At 32.7% G+C, this 26457-nt stretch overlaps 1 protein-coding gene across 8 annotated transcripts in view; it reads right to left on the reverse strand.

Annotated features, from left to right (window-relative positions):
• The window catches only part of RSPH3 (radial spoke head 3), a 143133-nt gene that overhangs the window by 93500 nt on the left and 23176 nt on the right, over positions 1 to 26457 (reverse strand). For all 8 annotated transcript variants that reach the window (XR_007953663.1, XR_007953662.1, XR_007953664.1 and 5 more), the window contains 2 exons: positions 19536 to 19623; positions 7172 to 7313 (listed from right to left, as the gene is read on the reverse strand). Coding sequence is in view for 5 of the 8 variants with exons in the window: in XM_051998019.1 (XP_051853979.1) it covers positions 7172 to 7313; positions 19536 to 19623 (230 nt within the window). In the remaining 3 variants the exon portion in view is untranslated. The remainder of the gene's footprint in view (positions 1 to 7171; positions 7314 to 19535; positions 19624 to 26457) is intronic.

Here is a 26457-nt window from a genome sequence, read left to right on the forward strand (position 1 = left end):
GTGTAATTTCCTTAAAAACAGGGTTTCTGTTTTTTCTTTTTTCAGATTAAGACTGTGATTTAAATTAGCTTTCTAAGATATAAGAGTCTCAATTATTTTTCCATTTTGTTGCATAGTCTGTTTCTTTTGATTTGCTTTATGGAAGTTAAATTTTATTTCTCATATATTATCTGCTTGTATCTAAAATTTCCACCACTTTCTCTGTTGGCTTTCATTAACAATTTATCTTATTTTTTAATTGATAGATCTTCTCATTACAGATAGCTATTTTTGTTGAAAGAGCCTCTCATTTCCCCCATTTAAAAATGTATCTTTTAAAAACAATATGGCACTGTTTTAACATATATTATTTTATCAGAAAACTGACCAAGACATTAAAAACTTCAAACCAAATGCAGAAAAGCAGAAATAGTAAATACATCCTTTTCAAATCATAATGCAATAAAAATTACATTCAATAAAGACCCATGAAAACATAGATTAAAAATTAATTGGAAATTAAGTAACCTAATCTTAAAGAATCAATGGGTTGCTTGCTATCTGGGGCGGGGGGGAGGGGGAGTAAGGGAAGGAGGGAGAAAAAATATGGAACACAAAGTCTTACAGAAATGAATGTTGAATAGCATTTTCATTCTTTTTTTGTTGTTGTTTTCTTGCATTTTATTTTCTTTCTCATTTTTTTCCTGTTTGATTTTATTTTTCTTGTGCAGCAAGATGATTGTATAAATATGTATGCATATGTTGAATTTAACATATATTTCTACCATGTTTAACATATATTGGATTACTTGCCATCTAGGAGAAGGGGATGGTGGATGGGGAGGAAATTGGAACACAAGGTTTTGCAAGGGTTAATGATGAAAAATTATCCATGAATATGTTTTGAAAATAAAAAGCTTTAATTTAAAAAATAAAACAAATTATATTAAAAAGATAAATGTATATTGACTGATCCAAAAAAATGAATGTTGAAAACTATCTTTAATAAAATACTAATGAGGAAAAAAAAGGAACGAGTGGGTCAAAGAATATAGAGGGTCACAGACAATGGGGGAATGCTGGATGATGTATAAGACCCTTCAGCCCAGAGGGAATGTGATAACAATGTCTGGTTCAGCTCCCCATCTCCTCTAAGGGCTCTCGGCCTTCCTGAGAACTCAGGGGGCAGGGACAACCTGTATTATAATTAAAGCATAGTGATAGCAGGTGGAAGAGTGATAACAGATGGCAAACTACATACAATATCAAGTTGTTTATGTGGCCCCACATGTTCAGTGTTTTTGTTTCATTATAAAAAGGGGAAAGCCCTTGAAATAAAGGGATTCCATTTTTCCACCATCCTCAGGAGTCCTGCCTCATCATTTTTCCACTAGGAAGATATATTTTAATCACCTCGGTGTGGGGGCTCTAGAACCCCACATTTGTCACCCCAACTTTGGGTCTATAGAAAGCAGGACACAACAAAAGAATAAATCATAAAAATAGCAAATCACTTCATCAAGTATGGCAACAAGACAACATATCCAAAGAAATACTTAGAATTTTTTTTTTTAATCTAAATGCCTACACATCAATAAAATAGAGAAAGAGCAGATCAATGAATTGGGCATGTTAAAAAAAAAAAAAGCCAAAAAAAAAAAAAAAAAAAAAAAAAACTAGAGAAAGAATAAATTAAAAATCCCCAGACACCAAATTGAAAGTCCCAAAAATCAAAGGAGAGATTAATAAAATTGAAAGTAAAAAACCCCCCAAACAAACTACTGAACTAGCAAGTAAAGCTGGAAACCTGGTTTTATGGGAAAACCAATACAATAGATTAATCACTAGTTAATTTGTTTTTTTTTTTTTTTGGAAAGAAGAAAAATAGATTACCAGTATCAAAAATAAAAAAAATTCACCACCAATGAAGATGAAATTAAAGCAATTATTGGAAACTATTTTGTGCAGTTATGTGCAAATAAGATACTCTAAATGAAATGGATGAATATTTACAAAAATATAAATTGCCCAGATTAACAGATGAGAAAATAGAATATTGAAATAACTATATCTTTGAAAAAGAAATTGAAGAAGCCATCAAAGAACTCCCTAAGAAAAAATCCTCAACTGAATTCTACTAATTGATTAATAAATTAATAATTCATGCCTCCCTCTCTCTATATGTATATATTACTTATGTATATAAATTACTTAGAAAATAGGCAAAGAAATCTACTTCTTCTCTTACCTTTGATAAGAATCATTTGTTTGTATCTGCCCTTACTATTTCTGTTAAATATTTTATTTTTTATTCTAATTATATGTAAAAATTTTTAACATTCATTATTTAAAAATTTGAGTACCAAATTCTTCCTCTCTCCCCTCCCTGATTTTGGTTTTACATGTTCAGGCATATAAAACAATATTACCTTATTACTCATGTTTTGAAAAGAAAACAACCACCAAAAAAACAAACAAACAACAAAACCCAAGAAAAACAAGTTTAAAAAAAAAAGTATGCTTTGATCTGCACTCACACTCCACCAGTTCCTTCTCTGGAGATGGATGGCTTTTATCATCATGAGTCCTTTGCAAATATAGGGAATTGCTGAAAATACCTAAATCATTCACAGTTGATTGTAATGTTCTTCTCTAAAATTTAATGTTCTCTGGGAGCAGGTTTCTTGGGGGGCTTCTGGGAGCAGCCTTAGTTTCAGCTCAAAGTAATAATCACCTCAAATGCAGCCAGGAGTTAAAGTCCAAATCCTTTATTGTTTCCTTCAAAATATCCCGGTTAGTTTTCTTAGAGGCCTATCTCTCTCCTTGGTTCCGAGAGCTCTTGCCGCTAGTCCTTTGTCTCTTCCAGCTTCTGCCTCTAACTCCCTCCAAATGTCTCCAGCCAGCATAAGGGTGGAAAATGTAATGAATCTATTTCCGCCTCTGAGAGTGGGCTTGTCCTTTAGGCCCTGAATGTCCCCAACTGAATCCTGGTTGAGCCTCTTAGCTTATATATGCTCTTTTAAAGGTGTGAATCTTGTAGAACTCTAATAAGTATTAAGTACATTAGTGAACTAGAGAACTGGTAAGTACCATGCTAAATTAGATAACTGACTTAGCACCTTGTAAGAATCCTAACAGTTGATCATAAAATATTGCTGTTACTCTGTACAATGTTCTCTTGGTTATGATCACTTCACTTTGCATCAGTTCATATCAATTTTTCTAGGTTTTACTGAAAGTGTTCTAATTGTCATGTTTATAGCAGAACAATATTCCATCACAGTCACATACTACAACTTGTTCAATCATTCCCCAGTTGATAGTCATCCCTTCTATTTCTAAAACTTTGCTATCACATAAAGAACTTCAATATTTTTATAACTATCGGTCATTTTTTCTTTTTTGCTCTCTTTTGATTCAGACCCAGGTGAGTGCTGTTGCTGGATCTTAAGATATGCCATTTTGTAGCTCTTTTAGCATAGTTCCAGACTGTTCTCCAGAATGGCTGGATTATATCACAACTCTACCAACAATACATTAGTGTCCATATTTTCCAACAACCCTTCAAACATTTGTCAATTTCTTTTTCTGAAATATGAGTCAATCTAATAGCTAATAAGATGGTACTGCAGAATTGTTTTATTATATATTTCCATAATCAAAAGTGATTTATTTAGTGCATTTTTTCATGTGACTACCAATAGCTTTAATTTCTTGTTTGAAAACTCCTTGTTCCTCTCCTTTGACCATTTGATTGGGGAATGACATATTCTTTTAAATTTGAATATATATTTGAGAAATGAGGCATTTATCAGAGAAACCTGCTATAAAATTCCCTTCAGTTTTATGCTTTTCTTCTAATCAGGGCTCTTTGGTTTTGTTTGTGCAAAATTCTTCCATTTAATTATAATCAAAACTATCCATTTTACACCTCATTAAGACTGTCTCATTTGGTCATAAATTCTTCCCTTATTCATAGAACTGACAGGTAAACTATTCCATGTTCTGTTAATTTTTTATGGTATCACACTTATGTCTAAATCATTTTGACGTTATCTTGGCATATAGTGTGAAATACTGATTTATATTTAGCATTTGCCAAATTGCTTTCCAGTTATCCCAGCAGTTTTTGTCAAATAGTGAATTCTTGTTACAAAAGCACATTAGGATCTTAGCACCTAAACACTAGTTATTTGAGATCTGATATAATTAAACCACTTCCTTCACATTTTTTTCATTGATTCCCTTGGTATTATTAAATCTTTTAATCTTTCAGATAAAATTTTTTTCTAGCTCTATAAATTTTTTTGGTGGTTTAATTACGATGGTATTGAATAAATAAATTAAATTAACTAGAACTGTCATTTTTATTATATTGACTCAACCTACCCATGAGCAACTATTATTTTCCAGTTTAGATCTGATTTTATTTGTGTAAAAATTGTTTTATAACTCTTCATGTACTTCTTAGGCTTGTGTTAGCAGGCAGATGCCCAAGTATTTTATATTATTATTTTAAATTTCTCTCTCTCTCTTGTTACTAGACTGTTGATAATATATAGAAATACTGATGATTTATATAGATTTATTTTATGTTTTACAACTTTACTAAAGTTGTTAATTATTTCCAAATAGTTTTTTCAGAGTTGATTGTCTAGGATTTTCCAAGTATAACATCATAGCATCTAGAAAGAGTAATAGTTTTGTTTCCTTATTGCCTCTTCAATTTTTCTTTTCTATTGCTATTGCCAGCATTTTTAATACAATATTGAGTAAAAGTGGTAATAATGGATATTCTTGCTTCACCTTCTTACTGAGAAAGCTTCTCAGTATCTTCATTACAGAAAATGTTTGCTGATGGTTCAAATAAATATCATGTATCATTCTAAAAAGGTCCATTGATGATGCCTATGATTTTTATGTTTTTAATGAAAAAGTGAGTATACCTATTAAAATAATGATGTTATTTTTGTTGTTTTTGTTAATTATACTGATAGTTTTCTTAATACTGAACTAGTCCTGCTTTTCTGGTATAATCTCACCTGGTCATAGTGCATGATCTTTGTGTTATATTCCTGTAATCTCCTTGTGTATGTTAATTTAAATTTTTTGCATCAATATTTATTAGAGAAAATGGTCTATAGTTTTTCTTTTTGGTTTTGCTTTTCCTGGTTTAGTTATCAGCATTACACTTGTGTTAAAAAAGGAAATTGGTAAGACTTCTTTGCCTATTTTTCCAAGTAGTTTATAGATAGCATTGGAATGAATTATTTGTTTAAATGTTTAGTAGAATTTACTTGTGAAGTCATCTGGTTCCTGGGGATTTTTTCTTAGGTGGTTCACTAATGTCCTGTTCAATTTCTTTTTCAAAGATATGGTTATTTCAGTATTCTACTTCCTCTTCTGTTAATCTGGACAATTTATATTTTTGTAAATATTATCCATTTCACTTAGATTGTCTGATATAGTCATATATAATTAGGCAAAATAGATGCTAATAAGTGCTTTAATTTCAACTTCAATGGTGGTGAATTAACTTTTTTCATTTTGATACTGGTAGTCTGGTTTTCTTTATTCTTTAAAAAAATCAATCAATGATTAAACTTTTTTCATAAAACCAGATTTCAGTGTTATTTACTAGTTCAATTATTTTTTACTTTCAATTTTATTAATTTCTTTTTGATTTTCAGGATTTTCAACTTGGTATTTAATTGGAGTGTTTTTTTCTCTTTTCTTTTAAATGCTCAATTCATTGATCTACTCTTTCTCTATTTTATTGATAAAAGCATTTAGCTAAAAAAAAATTCCCCAAGTACTTCTTTGGATATGGTGTCTCATTTTCATTCTCTTTAATGAAATTATTAACTGTTTCTATGATTTTTTGACCCACTCATTCTTAGGATCAGGTTATTTAATTTCCAATTAATTTTTAATCTTTGTTTCCCTGGCCCTTTATTGAATATAGTTTTTTACTGCATTATGATGTAAAAAGGATGTATTTTGTATTTCTGCTTTTCTGCATCTGGTTTGAGGTTTTTAATGTCCTAATATGTAGTCAGTTTTTGTTTAGGTGCTTTGTTACTGACCACTTCAGAATCTGTTTGGAGGAATTTATTTAATGCTATTTAGAAGGGCATCTGGGAGATTAATGACATATCCCTGCCTTTACTCTTGTCATCTTGGCTTTGCTCCCACCTTCACTTTCATTTTCAAAAGCTTCCTCAACTGTTTAGCTAACTTTTTCTATAGAATCACAAGCCATTATAGATATTTCTCTTTCCTTTGAACATTTTGAAATATGCTTCTCTAAAATTGAAGGTTCTCCCTCTCTCCCCCAAATGATATGGCTGGATTTCCCTTCTTCTATTATAAATCTAATATAAAGCAAGATTCTTCTCCTCCAAGATTCTCATTAATTTTACTTAAGCAACCACAGTTTCTCCTCGTTCATTAGAATCAAGCTCAGAACAATATTTCCTCTTTCACTTCCTCTCCTTTTTGCAACTCAAGAATTCATTAGCTGCTTTACATTAAGGCAGAGTGAGTTCCAATAGATGTCTAGATAGCTGAAATTCCACATCACTCAAATATGCTTTTGTGACATGTTTGTAATATTTCCCAAACTTATCTAATTCTTTCACCTGTCATCCTATTACTTTAAATGTTCAACTGAGTAGTCTTTTGGAATGGTAGTCATTTTGGTTCTTTCTGGGTCATGTCCCACTCTTTGATCTTATTCTTAAATTGGGGGCACTCAGCAAGTCTCCTGCATACAGGATTGACTAGTCACAGCTTTTCCCAGAAAGAGATGGGAAAAGAGAGGCAGCAAACAAGGCCATGGAAAGAGGGAAGGCCAGAAGAGTAGTGAGATTTCATCTATTTATAATTAGCACAAAATTAAAGAATCAGAATACCATTCTACATTGTTGCACTGTGCTCCAATGTATGTCAAAGGAGATGTTTGGATGATTTATGCTAAAGGGTAGAGAATTAAGGACAGAAATTTTTTTTTCTTGGTCTATGAAGAAATAGTTTGATAGTCGATAATGGAGAGGCAGCAGGAAATTTCTTCCCCTACTCTATAGATGGTGCTATAATACAGTGCAGTAATCTCTGCACACAGAAGATATTTTTTAAAAATCGTGAAGTCTAAAAACAAGACAAAAACCATGATTTTGTGTGAAATTTATACCTGTCTGAACATCAACATGCTTCCTGCCCTCTACAGGTTCAGGACTTCTTGGTCGAAGATGTTCTCTAGCTCGCTTCCTGGCAAGAGCTTTCCTCTTGGCCTCTTGCTGTCTTTGGAGCTCAACAGGATCAGGTTGAGAAGTCTGAGAAATGATGTAAAATATTTCTTAGTTTAGAATTAAAATAATATAAGTTATAGGTTAGTACCTATTGGGATTCTCCCACTTCCCCCTTCTTTCACTGATTAATTTGGAAGCTTACATGGTATTCAGTGGAAAGAATATAAGCTTGGAGAAACATGCCTTCTACCTGCAGGTCTGACAACTAGCAGATTCTTTAAAACTTTGGGGGAAACTGATAGTCACATCCAAGCAGTAAGAATTGATGAGGGAAAAAATTAAGAGTGCTTTATTAACCCCCAAGAAATTCCCTGATGATGCTGGGGCCCAATCTTCTTTCACACTTTCTAGCCCATGCTGGAGTCTTAGCACATGTGGTTTCCTATTCATTTGCAACTTCCTTTTCTACACTCTTTTTACCCATTAAATTCCTTGAAAGCAAGGATTCTCATTTGCTTGTTTTGTGTCCTCAGTATCTGGAACATATTAAACACTTAGTAAGTGAACCTCTTTCTCTTATCTACTGACACTTACTAGCTGTGTGACCTTGGGAAAGTCATTTAATCTCTTTGTCTCAGTTTCCTCAACTATAAAATGGGGATAGCACTTTACCCTCAGGGCTATTGTGAGGATCAAATGAGATAGTAATTGTAAAGTGCTTAGCACAGTGCCTTGGCACACACTAAACATTATATAAATGTTAGCTATTATCTATCTATCCATCTACAGAACATAGTCTCTCCAAAAGTTAACTGGGAAACTATTTCAGCATTTGTCCTCCACATATTCAAGTCTAAAGTTTGTGATGAGGATTTTTCTGAAGCTAAAGAACAATGACAATAGAGCTATGATTAGAATAGAACAACCAGGCCTTTGGGTCAGTGTACTAAATTTTGGGCTTAGCACCTACTTAACAAGATATTTTTGAAAAGTAATTTACAGTTTCTGGGTGGAATTCCTTCCCCCCAATATGATATTTTGAGGTCTCTATCTCCTAATTTTTCCCAAATCATTCCATTTCTAAATTATATATTTAAATATATAAATGGATAATTTTCAGCATTCACCCCGACAAAACTTTGTGTTCTAATTTTTCCCTCTCTTTCCCACCCTTGTTGGCAAGTGATCCAATATATGTTAAACATGGGCAATTTCTTTATACATATTTCCACAAATAATGATCCCATTTTTAATGTATTTTCTTGGGTATAGTATTAAGAAAACAAAACAAAAAAAAATTTGTTACAATTTTGAATAAGAGGGTAAGCTGATCTATGTTTACAAGTACAATGAGTAGTGACCAGTGTGTCATGGTGTCACTCAAACTGTGATGCCGAAAGAGCAGAATAAGAATATTTTGCTAGATAGAGGAACTCTTTGGGACTTCCCCTTAGTGGCATGGCCAAGCCAACAACAGAGAGAATTTTTAAAAAAGCCTTTTTAAGCTAAAAAGTCAACTTTTTAGATGAATCAGAACCACACTTGGGGACATGGGGACCTTCAGAAACAACAACAGAAAATTTCTGGGTACACTCAGGAAACTAAAAGGGGAAGATATTTGATTGTTTATTGAAAAGTTTTCTTCAATATAACAAAAATTTTTCTTAAATTTTCTTTTCTCTCAGTGTCTTACAGTACATATCATAGACAAGAATGGAGTTTAGAAAACAAGCTGTCATCTATTCTGAGACAAGTCAAGACACCTCATCAAGTATACTTTCCTAATTTATAAAATAACTTATTTAGATTAGATGATGTCCAAAGTTCTTTCTAGTTCTAAATCCTATAAAGAGCTAGAGTTAAGTTATAATTAATCAGGTAGTGATTTTCTCCAGATTTCATGGGAAGGGGTTACAATCATTGAGTAAGTTTCCTAAAGTTTACTCAGGCCTTTATGTCATGATAATCCCTAAAACAAAAGTTACAATTTGGGGGTTCATTTGGGGGGTTCATCTAGTATTAAACATTATCTTCTGCATTTGATTTTTAGTCATTTTTAGATGTAAGCATAGTATAATAAAAATAGCAATGTTATCTGAATTATTTTATAGATTTAATGCAACATTAAAATTATTCATAGGGGAAGGGGAAAAAAAAAAGAAAAGCAGACCTGAATTACAAGACAAGTTGGAATAATTCTATCTTAAAAGAGATTTTAAAAAGTAGTTAAAGAATATATAATCCAGAATCAGAAGCAAATACATATAATAGACTATCTTCTGATAAATCCAAATTACTAAATACAGAAAAAGGGATTATTCAATAAAAATTGATAGGGAAAATGGGATTTAGTTTCTACATCACATAGCACCAAATAATTGATATAAAAGCCTAGTAGTTAAGATTAAAAGATGTTGAGTCCAAGTGTTAAAAGAAATTCTTATTTCAAAGAAATTTTTTTCTCATTTTTCTCTATTACATTTTTATCTGTTTAAAATCAATTGAATTTGACAGTATTAGTTTCAGATTGCACATGCACAGCATCTGCAAAGAAGGGAGGCAAATTTTCTAACTATTTCTTTGAAGTTGTGATAATTACACAGCATTATTTTCTTGTTCTTTCCATTTAGGATTGATATAATCATATAATCACCAAGTGTTCTGTTTTTCTGGTTCTGCTTCTTTTATTTAAAATTAGTTCATACTTCTTTCTTTGGTTTCTTCAAATCCATGGCTTATACAGTATTAATCCATCAGTATATTTGTATACTACAACTTTTTAATTATTCTACAATCAAAGGTCATCTAATTTCTTTCTAATTCTTTAGTATTTCCTGGAGGTGATCTGTTCTTCCAAATGCTACTGCTCAGAAGTTCTGAACTTTTCTTGTATTGTAGGTTTGAGGGTTTTTTTTTTTTTTTGACTTATTTTACTAGTCTAAGGGACATATTCTCTTTATGACCCATCTTGTCTTCCAGATAAATAAATATTTCTTGAATAGAGAACAGTTTGCCTTTTTGTTTTTCTTTGAGATTTTCCTTCACTTTCATATATTTGCATTCCCAATCAATTGTTTCTTTTCTTGTTTCTTCCATAAAACTTGCCATCGTAGACTTCAGTTTTTCTTTTCTCATTATTTTTGCTATGTGAGCCATAAATCATACTCTCATTCTCATTTCTTTTTTTAAATCACTTAAGAACAGTGTGCTGTCATTCAATGTTCTTAAGATCTTCTGTGTTTTCAAGTGTTCAGCAACTTCTCCTTTGTTTTGCAGTATTTATTCATAGAAGCCTGGACTTATCTTACTAAAGCCTGAATCCATATTTTCTTCTGCTACTAATAATTTCTTTGTAAATTTGTCTATATTTGAGGTCTTTTGAGTTTTTATCTTCCTGAAAAGCTTGATAATTTCAGTGTTTTCCCTTCTTTATTTTCCCTTACTGTTCACTTTATGACTCTCTTGTCTCTGATGGTGGTTTCTCTGGAGGCTGGATTTCAAAGTGTCTCACTCTCCTAACATAATGAGTAATTCAAAATTCATTAGTCTAGGTCTCTGTCTCAAGTTACTTTAAGGGGTACAGAACTAGCGCTTATCCTTAGGCTTAGTGGAATGCCACATAGTCCTATACAGCCCCTTGTTCCCTCTGTTCCTCAGTTACCTGCCCAGGCAGTTAAGAATACTGCCATGCTGTGGGGTTGATTTCTGTCCTTTGTAGTTTGGATCTCTGAGGTTCTGGGAGTAAGGGAGGGGGTTCAGGTGTGGGGTATCAAGCATAGATGTGTACTGTCTGGTGTCTCTGTTCTTCTTGCTCTCCTGTAGTGATCTTTTTCAGTACAGAGCGCTACCAGGGTGCTGGCTGCTGGGACCTCAGCAAATTTCTGCAGTGTGGCACTTGGATCTCCATGGCACTAGAAAGAAGGCAAGAATGGGTTGTGTTTTGTTACAAGTCCATGGATCCAGATGACTAATGCAACCTCATTTCATGGTGGGTTGTAGGGGAGGGGGTGCTAATTGAACTCAAAGTAGACACTTTATTTTTTTTTAACCTTCTTTTAGTTCTTAGTATCTCAGATAATGGAAGCGGATGAAATTGCTTTATCTTTCTTGTATAATTTCTGTTTTGGAAAGGTATGAGAGGTTGTGAGGATCCAAGAAAATGTCTAAACTTTCATCTCAGTGATCATGTTACCTGGAAGTTCCCTCCTCTTCTTTACCTTCTATTATCTTACTGCTATAGTAATAGTACTGTTATAGTCTTCCCTGGACAAAATAACATCTGCAGTATTGTGTTCATTTCTTGGTGCCACATTTAAAAAAGACTAAGTTGGAGAATATTCTTACTAGTTGATCAGGATAATGAAGCGCCTTGTGATCATGCTATCTGGGAATTTAGTTAAAGATATAGGGATATTTAGCCTGTGGAAGAGAGAACTTGAGAGAAACATGATCACTGGCTTCAAGTATTTGAAGGGCTGTCTTGCAGAAGATGTATTAGGCTTGTTCTGTTCAGAAGAATAAGGAGCAATAAATAGATGGAAGTTAGAAGCAAACTTAAGCTTGATGTAAAAAAAAAAAAAAAACTTCCTAAAAATTGGAAATATCCAAAATTGAAACGGGCTGCTTTGAGAGGTAGTTTTTTTTTTTTTTAAATTAAATAAACATAAACATGAATGTTTCAATATACAAAGAATAGAAACAGACAGTATATGAAACTGTCAACTTTAATTATATACTATTTTTTCAATGTATATTAAATTTGAAACAATAGTAATAAAAGTGCCCCCTCATTGTCTGTATCTTTATAGATGTATGTTTATATGTATATCCTTCTGATGACTGTCATCAAAATAACTGTAGAGTTGCCCATATACAGGGGGGATTTATGCCTTGGTAGATTAATGCACAACAATGTAATGGTCATAAATGGCATTTTTATTTTTATCAATATCTCCTATTTTCTCTTAATATTTTATTTTAAAAAAGCAGATTTTTTTGTGTTTTTAAAATTATCTCAAATTTTTCATTGAATTTCTTGGCCTTTCTAAATATGTAAGCATATTTAATTTATTTAATATTTATTAAAATTATAAATTCTTCAGATATAAAATTAAAACACAAGATGAAATTAAAACAATACATACCTAAAATATTCTCAAATTATATTGGTGACAGATGGCAGTGAAGACAATCTATATAACTAATCTATATAACTATTTTTAGTGAGAATGTAAAGAAGAAAAAATCTTTCTATTCCTATACTTTTTGTTTTCATTGCTATTAGGGAACAATGAGGAAATTCCAACCGAAGCAGAAAAGGGCCAGACCTCCAAATTTTAGCAGAGTTGCCTAGGGCACTAAGAGATCATAATTCGCTTAGGTAGCACAAAGTCATTATTCAAAGAAAGATATTGACGCTAGATCATGTTGACTCTGAAGCCCATTCTTTATTTATATGGCCATGCTGCCTTTTATTTCTTCACTTTTTGTTATATTTTTCATCCTAAATCATCCGATGAATATTATATTAAAGGCTTACTTAAATGAGAGAATATCTGTAAAGAGATCAAATGAAATGACATCTATAACATTTAGACCAGCGCCTGGCACACACTAAATATATAATACTTTCCTTTCCTTTCTCTTCCCTGTCTATATTTACTGATATAATCTCATGATTTTCATTGATATATGTATATGTGTATATATATGTGTGTGTGTGTGTGTGTGTGTGTGTGTGTGTGTATACACACACACTATTTGCTTAATCTCAAGTAATTCTTTCATTCCTGGTAATTTGTCCTACCTTAATCATAAGGAAATTTTTTTTTTCTAAATATAAGTCTATTTTGTTTGTGATTTTTTATTAAACATTTTTGCTTTTAGGATGAGCTAATATAATATAAATGACAATTCTACCTAAATTAATTATTCTACCTAAATTAATTTATTCAGTGACATACTAATCAAATTGCCAAGAAATTACTTTATAGAGCTAGAAAAAATAATATCAAAATTCATCTGAAAGAACAAAAGGTCAAGAATTTCAAGAAATTAATGAGGGAAAAAAAAGCAAACGAAGGTAGCCTAGTTGTAACAGACCTAAAACTATATTATAATAGTCAATACCAAATACCAAATGGCTAAGAAGTAATAGTAGTGAGAGTAGTGAAATGTTAGGTTCATAAGACACAATAAGACAAATAACAACATGGTATAAGCCATGGATTTGAAGAAACCAAAGAAATAACTAACCTATAGTATAGGTTACTATAGTAACCTAGTGTTTGATAAACCCAAAGATTCCAACTTCTGGTATAAAAACTCATTATTTGACAAAAACTGCTGGAAACATTGGAAAATAGTTTGGCAGAAACTAGGCATTAACCAACACATGATTTAAAATAAAGGGTGATACTATAAACAAATTAGAAGAAGGGTATAGTTTACCTTTCAGATCCATGGAGAAGATAGGAATTAAGAACTACAGAATATTATGAAATGCAAATGGATAATTTTGATTAAATTTAAAAAATTTTATACAAACAAAACTAATGAATCCAAGATAAAAAATGCATCCAGAAAACTGGGGAAAATTTTTTACATTCAAAGGTTTTGATAAAGGCCTCATTTCTAAAATATATAGAGAATTGACTCAAATTTACAAGAATACAAGCCATTCTCCAGTTGATAAATGGTCAAAGGATATGAATAGGATATGAACAGACAATTTTCAGATGAAAAAATTAAAGCCATTTCTAGAAATATGAAAAAATGCTCTAAATCACTACTGATTAGAGAAATGCAAATTAAGACAATTCTGAGGTACCATTTCATACCTTTAGATTGGCTAAGATGACAAGGAAAGACAATGATATATACTGGAAGGGATGCTGGAAAAATGGGACACTAATGCATTGTTGGTAGAGTTGTGAATTAATTCAATCATTCTGGACAGCAATTTGGAACTATGTCCAAAGGAGTGGGCATACCCTTTGATGTAGCATGGTCTCTATTGAGCCTGTATCCCAAAGAGATAATAAAAAAGGGAAAAGAATCTAGATGTGCAAAAAAAATCTGTAGCACTTTTTTTTTTGGTAGTAAGTGGAAGCTGAGGGGATGTCCATCAGTTGGGAAATGGCTGAATGAGTTATGGTATGTGAATGTAATAGAATATTATTGTTCTATAAGAAATGATCAGCAAGATGATTTCAGAAAAGCTTGGTGTGCTAAGTGAAGTGTGTAGACCCAAAAGAATATTACATACAAGTCTTAAAAGTCTATCACTTTTTTTCCTTCTTTTTTTTTTGTCACTTTCTTTTGGCAGTACCTAATGTGTAATCCTGATATTCTCCTAATAACCTCCCTCCAATTGCTCCTCCAATACTTCAAAAGCAGAAGAAAAAATTATTAGCTTCTTGACCACTTCTATCATGACTAGTCTTCTTGGCTTTTCTCTCTATCTCCAGCTGACAATAGTTCCTTTATATGATCTAGCCACCAACAATACAGATATAATAATGAAGGAAAAAAATTTCCTCCATGAAATACTATTCACTTCTATGTATTTTACTTTTTAGATTTTTTAGTTTTTGATACTTTGCTTTCTTGGAAATGTCTCAAAGTGTGAGCCTTTTTTTTTTTTTTTTTTAAAGAAAATCAAACAAAAATATATAAGGCTTTCTCAAAGCCTAGCCACATTTCTTTTACTTTGTTATCTAGAAGCACTTAACTTTCTTTTGTTTATTACTTTATATTTTGAAACCCTGCTTACCTGTGCTTTTTTGAAGAGATGATTAGCATTCTTTCCTTCTGCTGAACATGCAATTATTTTCATTAATCATTGGATCATATATTTGAAACTCCAAGGAATCTCGGAAACCTTCAAGTATAATTCTTTCATTTTCTGAGGCTTTTTTTTTTTTTTTTAAAGCAGGATATGCTCTCCTTTCTAGATTTCTGTGACACTGCTCTTATTCTGCCTGTCCAACTGCTCCTTTGTACCATCTGCTGACTTTGTATCATGTCTACTAACTGTGGTTTCCGTCAGGGGTCTTTCCTGGATCCTCTTTTCTTTTCATATTATCTGGTTTGATTATCTTAACAGCTCCATTGGGCTCAATTATTGTGTCTATGTAAATTATTCCCAAATCTATAGGATCAGTCTCCCAAGTTTAAATCACCCTACTAGACTTTTTGAACTGGATGTCCTATAGGTATTTCGAATTTATATCCAAAACAGAACTCATGATCTTCCTCCACCAAAACCCTCTTTCAATTTCCTATTACTGCTGAGTGTACTAATGTTTTGAGTACCACCATTCTTTCAGTCACTCAGCTTTCCTTAAGTGTCATCTTCCACTCCTCAACTATCAATGTTCACTGTCAAATCTTGTCTGCTATTCTCTAAATCTTCTTCTTTGTATTCAAACAGCCACCTAGATCTAGTTCTGAGTCCTTAAGCGCCCACCACCCTAACACTTGAATTACTAAAATAGTCTCTTTTGGTGGCAATATGCTAAATTTTACTTATTTTACAATTTATATCTTTTGTTATGAACTTAAACACCAAAAAAAATATCTATATGTACCAGAAGACAAAAAAGAATTATAAATAAATGGAGATTTCAAAACTCATTTTTCCCAAAAAGTATGTAATAAATTCATGTTACTTCAGTGCTGCCTTGTCTGTGTTTCCTTTTGAACTGCCTTCTCTGATTTTCTGTGCCTTTAAAAATGCTTTAATGTTCCTCTTTTTTGGGGGATATCACTCTTAAGTTCTTTCCCCTACTCTGCATCCCCAATCAATCAAAAGAAAGGAGGAAAAAAACAACCCTGGAACAATGAAGCATATTCAAACAAAATGATAGCTAGAGTTTATATAGTGAGTTAAGATTTGAAATGCACTTGACAAATGTTATCTTAACTAATCCTCACAACATTGCAAGGTAGGTACTATTATCATCCCCATTTTGCAGATGAGGAAATAAGAGGTACAGAAAATTTAAGTGACTTGCCCAGGCAAAATTGGCACTCAGGTCTTTGTAGAAGTCAGTGCTCTACAAACTGTTCTCCCCAATGTTCTTGATGATAACATTAAAAATGTCTGTTTTTGTACTTTGTGCCTTTTATTTCTCTTCCAACATATGAATAACATGTTTCATCATAGGTTTTCTGAAAATATAGTTGATAAGTTTATAACCCCTATAGGGGGTTGGATCTCATGTCGAATTTAATTAAGTACATTGACAAGAATTGTATAGGTAAGGTAAGCATGGATAAGTCGTGATCTGCCATATTGGAGGGAATATCACCATTGATGAAAATAGAGATGCAGTTAAGAATGTAAGTGTATTCTAATGACAATCATTGCACATGATTGTTTCACTAATTTCTTGTGTGTCGATTGAGTTTAAAAGGGCAAAGGTAAAAAATAAGTATACCAAAGGAGATTTAAAAAAAAACTAAGTTATAATAAAGAGAAAAAACAAGTGGTTTTACTTCAAAGCTGCTTCTTTTGTACTAGAAAAAAACAATACTTTTTAGTATTGTTACAAGAGTTTATAATTAGCATGATCATTGAAGTCTGTAAAATATATTTTTATTATCACCATTAGAAATGAAAAAAAATCACATGTTGGAAAGTGAGTAAAAAAAAAAAACTGACTTGATGATGAGTTAAATATTATAAAGAATGGTTAAAAAATCATACCATGTGAGGAACAGTTGAAGAAAAAGAAGTTATTTGTGCTCTAGGGATCTATATCTAGCCTTGTATTACTTTATGTTTTTATCAGTGATATTGATTAAGAGCATAAATCAAATGCTTTTCAAATTTTGTAGATGATGCAAAGGTAGGAAAAAAGTAACAAGGAGAATGGTCATCAGTATCTAAAAAGTTTCTGACAAGCTATATTGGAATGAATTTTATAAAATGAAATTTAAGATTGGGATATGGAACTTAGGCTTATGATTTTTATTGGCACTGAATAATCTTACTACTTACTCTACTAATACAGGTGGGTACCTTTTCTACAACTAATTGTCTTAAGAGAGTTGTCTAAAGCACAAGGGTTTAAGAGATTTTCCCCAGGTCACACAGACAATATATGAAGGAAGCAGAATTCAAACCCAGGTCTTCCTGCTTTGAAAATTCAACAGTGATAAATGTAGTTTCATACTAAGCTTCAAAAAATGACACAAATACAATATAAGGGAAGTATGACTAGTCACCAATTCAAAAAAATTGCTTTTTTGAAAAAGCATTTGAGGATTTTAATAAACTATAAACTCAATGTTAATAAACAGTATCATATGTTAATAAAACAGTATCATATGGGAGTCAAAAATATCAATATAATCTTAATTTGATTAAGATAACTTTGAAGTACCACTAATATCTCAGATTGGCTAAGATGACAGGAAAAGATAATGATAAATATTGGAGGAGATGTAGAAAAGCTGGGACACTAATACATTGTTGGTGGAGTTGTGAACTGATCCAACTATTTGGAAGAACAATATGGAACTATGCCCAAAGGACTATCAAACTGTGTGTACCCTTTGATCCAGCAGTATATCTATTGGATCTGTATCCTAAAGATATCATAAAAAAGGGAAAAGGACATGTATGTGTAAAAATGTTTGTAAGCAGCCTTTTTCATAATGGCAAGGAACTGGAAACTGAGTAGATGCCCATCAGTTGGAGAATAGCTGAATAAGTTATGGATATGAATGCTAATATTATTTATAATATAAGGCCTGGAGAGACTTACATGGACTGATGCTAAGTGAAATGAGTAGAACCAAGAGAATACTGTATACAGCAACAAGATTATGTGATGAACAATTCTGATAGATTTGGTTCTTTTCAACAATGAAGTGATTCAGGCCAGTTCTATCTAATAAGATTGTGATGAAGAAAACCATCTGTACCCAGAGAGAGGAATGTAGGGATTGAGTAGGTATCACAATATAGTGTTTTCACTTTTTTGGTTATTTGTATTTTGTTTTCTTTCTCATTTTTCCCCCAATCTGATTTTTCTTGTGCAGCATGGTGATTATGGAAATATGTATAGAAGAAATGCATATGTTTAACATATATTGGATTGCTTGCTTTCTAGAGGTAGGGAGAAAGGAGGGAAAAAATCTGGAACACTAAGATTTTGCAAAGGTGAATGTTAAAAACTGTCTATGCATGTGATTTGAAAATAAAAAGCAATTATTGAGAAAGAGAAAGAGAGAGAGAGAGAGAGAGAGAGAGAGAGAGAAGCATGGCACCAAGGCCTGAGAATGAACAGTTCTACTGTATCTTGCCCTAATCAGATCACATTTGGAGTACTAGGTTCAGTTCTGTGTAACACAAGTTAGAAAAGAGATTGATAAGCCAAGTAATATTAAGAAAAAATGACTGACCAGGAAGGTGAAAGGCCATGCTAACTAAAAATCTTTTGAAAGATATTTTAACTGGGAGAAAAGAAGACAGGATCACAGACCTGGAAGGCACCTTATAGGTCAAGCCCCTCAGTCTCATTTTATGGATGAGAAAACTGAGATCCAGTGAGGTAAGCAGAATGCTTAGACAGGCAGTGGGGTGGGGATCAAATCCAGGTCTTTCTGAGTCTAAGTCCAGCACCCTATTTGTCATGCTATCATGACAAGTATGTGAAGGGCTATTTCATAGAAGAATTAATTTTGTTCAGTTTGGCCACTGATGGTAGAACTAAAAGAATTTGGGAAATTAGAAAGTCAGATTTAGATTTCATCTAAATGAAAACTTCCCAACAACCAAAACTATTTGAAGGTTGAATGGGGAAGGAGCATTTGCTGAATATAATGTTGGAGGGATACTGTTCTGATAAGTATTGGACTATACTCTTTGCAGTCCCTTTAAACTCTGAAATGCTGTGGTTCCATGATATATAGACATAGTTCCTTATTTTCTTCAGTATTTGTAGTCTAAAATGAATAAACTTAGGAATGGATAAGTAATCAAAAGTATATGCAATAAAAATGTAAATTTTCACTAATCTTTAGGGGGTGAGAAACCTGTGTTGAATAATGCTACAATTGCATTTGTTTGGTTGGGGAACTATACCTATTTCAAAAAAAATGCTATAGTATGTGAAATTTAATTTTGGTATAAGAAACATAAAATAGTTATAAATGAATTAAACGATTAATTTATACATTCCATTTCTTGAATGACATAATATTTTATTTGTCATGGCAACAAATAAACTAATATTGTTAAAATACTGACTCATTTTAAAATTATAATAATATTAGATCATTCGAAGCACTTACCGGTGGATATGTATGTAGAGCATAAGTGTTGCCTCGTATAACTCTTCTGTCATACATAATGTTTCCATAACGAATGGGTTCTTCATCTCTAGAAAATGTCAAATTTTAAATGACCACTAATTATTAACTGTTTTTTTGTAAAACTGAATTAAATATTAATAGCATTTATTCAACAGGATGAATATTTAAAAAGAATACTTTTCTTACAATATAGTCCACAGACCATAAAACTGGTCCACTTTAAAACAGAGCCTGCTACATTAGTGATAAGTTGCTTCATTCAGGGATTTGATAAATTAATAAAAGAACTGCTTTTATGCTTAATAAGTAAATTAGTAAAGTATCTCACTATTTTTTAGTCCTTAAGATTTTTAAAAAATGATTTTGATAATCTGCTATCAACTCAATCTGTTAAAATTACTAAAGTTCTATTCAGATTATTGAAAAATGGAAGTAACCCTCTGAGCCTTCTTAAAGGCAGAAGGCTTTGCATATGGGTTCAGTGACACAATGCCAGACTCTTTCAATTCCACAGATATGTCTTTATCATATGCATACATAAGAAGGAACTGTGCTTGGTACTACAGGAAAAAAAAAAGAAAAAACAAAATAATTCTTGTCCCTAAAGGACTTATCTACAAATGGGATACGAGATTCATATAAATTCATGATTCCAAATCCTAAATGCAGATAGGCCCATCACTGAATAATTAGCCACCAAATAATGATTTTTTCGTAAAGTCCATGCTTGAAACAAATATACCATTCAGTCTTTTACAGCCCCTTTCTGCTTCTGAAGGGGCACTGATAGATTGCTAAGGATCCACAATCTTAGGACTATGCACTAATAACAACTATTCAATTAACTTTGCAACCATCTTCCCTTGACACTTCCAAAACTACATTGTTTGCCTTCATTCTCCCTCTCTCCACTCATAGAACTATCATTTATTCCTAGGTTTAAATCATTATCACTTCTTACCTCAACAACCTCCCCTAAATAAATGGTCTTCCTGCTCTTACAATTTTATCCCTTTACAATGCATATTCTTCACAATGCTAATAAAATCATCTTCCTGAGGCATAGATCTGACCAGAACATTTTATTCTGGCACTAGGATAAGATATAAATTAGACACATTTCAAAGAACTGATTCTCAAGAGAGACTAAAAAGGATCCCTCATTTTAGCTGGCTGATTGTCTTTCCTGGAAAACATGGTTTGTGAATTCTCTGGATCATGTGGTAAATTTTTGCTATTAGCTAAACTCCCTCCCCAAAATAATATTTAATCCTTATTATCTTCTTTCTTGTATGTCTCATTTTTCAGAGTCAACAGTAGCTTGTTTTAGAAGGTTGGCTTAAAGTTGCTATAAATTGCACAGAAAGTACCAGCCTTCTTTGCATTTTAGTCCTTTCTTACAGTTTGATATTTGATTTTTGCTAAGTATCATAACTTATTATGGCTATGATAAATATTCTTTCACTCAAATAGAGGCACTGGAGTTAGAGGCAGAAGGCCAAGGTTTTAGTCTTGAGTCAAGAGCTTATTAACTGTGTGATGTGACTAAGGGCATCACTGGAACTTTGAGGGGCTCATTCTCCTTATTTGTCAGCTAACATTAAAGATAACTTGAACTACCTATTTTGTGGATAGCCCAGGAAGACATCAGTTTTGAGTAGAAGTATATCTGCAAGACATTCCAAGGATGAAACGATATTATGAGCAGTATTACCTCAAATAATGGATGGATCTCTGATCTCATTGATTTGGTAGTTCCTTCCAACAATGAAAATTATAGCACATCCACGTCCCCTACATATGCTATGTGAATCTTATTCAAGTCCTGCTAAAGTTCACAACAACATATTTAGGGTCTTCCTTGATTTTTCCAGATATTTTAAGGGTACAAGTGGAATAAACTGGCTATTCATCTGACATTCCTCTTGGACCACCCTTCTCTTGTCACCAGATATTTCTTTTGATGTTTCTCACTGATAACTCATAGTACGCTTATACCTATTACACATCTCTCCACTGCTGTCATTGTGATTCAGTTTTACTTCCTTGCAGACTTTTATTTCATGTATCACTTGTAAAATATACTTGAGGAAAAAATGAGGCTATAAGGTAAGAACATTGGTAAAACTTGGGCAAATCACTCAACCTCTCTGGGATGCATTTTCCTTATTCATAAATGAGGGAAATAGATCAAACAACCTCTAAGTTCCTTTCTGACTGTAAATCTATGTTCCTATGTGAACCATAGATTCTGCTAAAATTACTAAAGTTCTATTCAAGATGGCTAGAAATGAAATGATTTCATATAAAAGAAACCTACTCTGGAGATGACATTTCAAATGAATTTCTCAAGAGACTTTAGAGCTTACAAAACAATATCCTCACAACAATTCTTTGAAATAGGTAACACAAGTATCTTTGATATTAGCTGACAAATAGAGACTGCTTTTAAAGTTCAGGTGACCTCAGTCACACAGCTAATAAGCACTTAACCCAGGGCTGCTTCTATGTCTTCCGACTCTAAATTTGGTGCCTCTGTTTGAGGAGAAGAATACAAAAGGGTAAAAAAAAAAAATTGTGGTTTTTTTAACCAGATCAAGATCAGGGAGATAGGAGAATGACTAAAAAGACAGCTAAGGACAAACATCAACAAATTCAAAAGAATACTTACTAAATGTCACTCATAAACACACACACACACACGCAGATATTTACAAGACAAAGTAATAAGAATAAATAAAATGAGTCTTCCTGACTCCAGACCCAGTCTTCTATCCACTGAGTCATCTAATTACCCCAGATTTAGTACCTTGCTAAAAGTCACAAAAGAACAAGTACCAACCAGGAATTCTCTCTTCCATGACTTGGTTTATGTCCCAAGACAGCTATCTCTTTATTTCCTAAATACAAATCTTGGCCTCAGACACTTATTAGCCATGTAACCCAAAGCAAGTCACTTAATACTGTTTATTCTCAGTTCCTCATCTTTAAAATTGGATGGAGAAAGAAATGGCAGTATCTTTGCCAAGAAAACCCCAAATAGGGTCATGAAAAGTTAGTCTCAACTGAAATAAATGACTGAATAACAATAAGGTCCTTTTCAGTTCAAAATCTAATATTCTATAAGTGCCATTTAAAATCTGGCAGAGGAGATGACTTTTTCACTAAGAGACCAAGCTGAAAGAAAAGGGGGTAAGATGTATAAGTTTTATGGAATGTGGCTCACTCTAAACAAACTACCTCAAAATCATCCATCATAATAAAGCATCCAAGAAGCATCTTCACCTTCTTATTTACTTGTTCATGTCGTCTTGTAAATCAACAGATGTCTACCCAATATCCCTATGGTACTTTCTCTAAATCTCAGTTTCTTAAACTATAGTTTGTGATCCCACTTGGATCTTGTAACTGAAATGTGGGAGTCACGAAACTATGGTTTATTTTCAATAAATGATCAACTTGTACAGTGTATATGTATAAAACCAGGATCACAAAAATATTTGGTGAAAAGAAGTTGCAAGGAGAAAAAGTTAAAAAATCCTGCTCTATAAAGGGCTATCAAACTGTACGGTCTGTGTCCCAAAAAGATCATAAAAAAGGGAAAAGGATCCACATGTACAAAAATATTTGTAGCAGCCCTTTTTGCAGTGGCAAGGAACTGAAACTTGGAAACTGAGTGGATGCCCCTCAGTTGGGGAATGGCTAAATAAGTTGTAGTATATGAATGTTACGGAATATTATTTTTCTATAAAAAAGGAATAGGATGTTTTCATAAAGGCCTGGAGAGACTTACATGAACTGATGCCGAGTGAAGTGAGTATACACAGCGACAGCAAGATTATTTGATGATCAACTGTGATGGATGAGGCTCTTTTCAACAATGACATGATTCAGACCAATTCTAATAGACTTATGATGGAGAGAGCAATCTGCACCCAGAGAGAGGATTATAGGGACTGAATGTGGATCACAACATAGTATTTTTATCTTTGTTGTTGTTTGCTTGCTTTTTTTCTTATTTTTTTTTTTTTGGATCTGCTTTTTCTTGTGCAGCTTGATAAGTGTGGAAATATGTACAGAAGAATTGTACATGTTTAACATATACTGGATTATTTGATATCTAGGGGAAGGCAGTGGGGGAGAGGTACAGAGAAAAATTTGGAACACAAGATTTTGCAAGGGTGAATACTGAAAACTATCTTTGCATGTATTTTGACAAATAAAAAGGTATTACAAAAAAAAGAAATAAAATAATTCTGGAATTAAAAAAAAAAAAGAAAGTTGTTTTATATCTGATGCTAGAGGCAACAGAACCACTAGAGTTCATTGAGTTGGGGATGGGAGGGAGAGGTGAGGGGAATGGTAGCATGATTAGTCCTCTGGCTTTAGGAAGATCACTCTGGTAGTAGAGAATGGTGTTTTGGGGCAGTGAAGCCAAACCTTCAGGTTATTTTAATAGTTTTGTATCAGAGTTGTGGCTAAGAGCAGAGGAAAGGGTGTATGTGAGATACTGCTAAGGTAGAAATGATAGGACTTAGTTAGTTATAGAATGGATGTTTGAGATGAGAGCAAGTGAGGAGTCTATAATTACACCATGGTAGTGCTATGGTTAGTAAGGGAAATTGAATAGAGGAAGAGTTGGGAGGAAGGATAATAAATCTGTTTAGGATTTTATTAAGTATGAAATGTCTACAGAATATTCAAACTATTTCATAAGCAATTGGTGATTGGAACTGAGGAGAGAGATTAGGGCTAGTTTTACTAATCTAGAAATCATCTCTTTAGAGATGATTATTAAACCCAAGGGAGATGATGAGATCATCAATTGTTAGTACTGAGAAAAGTGCCCTAGGACAAACTCTTGTTTCAAAGCATTGCTCAAATGCTACCTCATAATTGAGGCCTTTCCTCATCATGAGCTAACTTAGTGCTCCATCAAGGAGGCCTTGAATGTACTTATATCACATGTTCCTCCTCAACAAGCATATTTATTAAGCCACAATTATATGCTGGGGCTAGGATAAGTTCTGGGGATTCAAAGCTAAAAGTCAAATAATCTCTTCTGTCATGGAGCTTTTACACTGTGTCTGCCTTTAGAACCCAAACTCTGTAGGGGCAAGAACCTTTTTGTCTTTATTCTTACTAAGGTTATCTAAAATAGTGTGTCTTGGAATATAGTATGAGTTTGATAAATACTTATTGATTGGATGGTGAATTATATTTGGTACAAGGTAGGTTTGAATATTTATACTATATATACATAATATTAATTGTATAATTATATCATATAAATATATAAAATAAATGTTACATGTATTTTCATTTTTTAAAAAGCTTACTAAGAAATTCAAATTACAGATTTCTTAAAACAGGGATTTTTAATGTTGTATCCATAAATCTAGTTTTTTAAATTCTGATGATTGTATTTTAATATCATTGGTTTCCTTTGTAATCCCATGTATTTTACTTTGCAAATTTAAAAATATTATTCTAAGAAATAGTCTATTCAACAAGTATTAATCAGATGCAAATTATTTGCTAGGCCCTGAGCTAAGAACTATAAAAACTAAGAATGGCAAAAAAACAGTCCCTGCTCACAAGATAGTCAGTTGATAAATATTTATTAAGTACCTGCTATATGTTAAGCCCTTTAAAAATATTTTCACAACAACACTGGGATATAGATGCTGTTTTTATCTCCATTTTATTGATGAAGAAATTAAGGTAAATAGGCTAAGTGATTAGCCCAGTGGTGAACAGCTAGTAAATATCTTGAGGCAGAATGTGAATGCAGGTAGTCTTGATTCTAGACCTAATGTTCTAAATACTATACTACCCAAACTGCCTCAGTAATTTACAGGGAATTAAATTATAAGAAGACTAAAAAAGAAGCAAGTACGAGATTGTGAAGGGCTCTAAAAGCCAAAGAGAGGATTTTGCATTTCGTCTTGGAATTAATAGAGACACACCGAACAGAAGGAATAACAAGTAATCACTCTTATTTAATAAATTCCAGTTGCTTTCTACTACCTCTAGGATCAAATGTAAATTCTGCAACTCATCCCTGGCAGGGGAGATTGAGCAGCAGACTACTACAATAGCCCTGGCATTCTAAAGTGATGAAAGCTTGTACCAGGGCAATGTGAGAAGAAAGAAGGAGGTGTATATAAGAAGTAACTGAGGTAGAATTGATAGTATTTGTCAATGAATTAGATATTGGAGTGGGAAAGAGACAGAGTGAGTAGTCCTATCTAGCTTAAGATCCCTAGTTTTAAGAGTATTCTTGTCTCAGGGCCAAAATACTGAATTCTGGTGCACTTGGCAGTTTTTCCATTATCCATGGTTTTTGATTCCATCTCCTATAAAGTAAGGCTGCATTAGATTACCTAAAGTTCCTTTCAGCTCAAAATCTAAATTCCAAAGATATCCTGTTATTTCAAAGAGCAGAAACACTAAACCAAATAAACCTTCCTAAACAAATGTGTCCCACCTTAAGAAAATACTTATTTTCAAGAACAGATAGTATTCATATCACAAAAGATTCTTTTATTTAAGAAGTGTTCTAAAACATTAACGACTCTTAAAAGTAGTAAACTCCAGAAATTCCAACTGGCCTTCAAATAGGGAACTGGTTTTCTGACCAGCATGTCAATGATATCTAACGTTCAAGCTTTGCCCCCAATCTTATACTTCTTTCTGACTTCACTATTCCCCTCCCCCCCAAGTTTCCCTCCATTCTAACTTATCCTCCACTCAGGTGTCAAACTGATCTTTCTAAAATGCAGGTCTGTCCATATTATCTTTTTGTTCAATAAATTCCAGGGGCTTCCTTCTTAGCTCTACGACCAAATATAAAATCTTGTTTGCTGTTCAAAACCAACTTGCCTCTCTACCTTTTCAG

Source organism: Antechinus flavipes, chromosome 4 (assembly GCF_016432865.1).
Source record: "Antechinus flavipes isolate AdamAnt ecotype Samford, QLD, Australia chromosome 4, AdamAnt_v2, whole genome shotgun sequence".
Classification (NCBI taxonomy): Eukaryota; Metazoa; Chordata; class Mammalia; order Dasyuromorphia; family Dasyuridae; genus Antechinus; species Antechinus flavipes.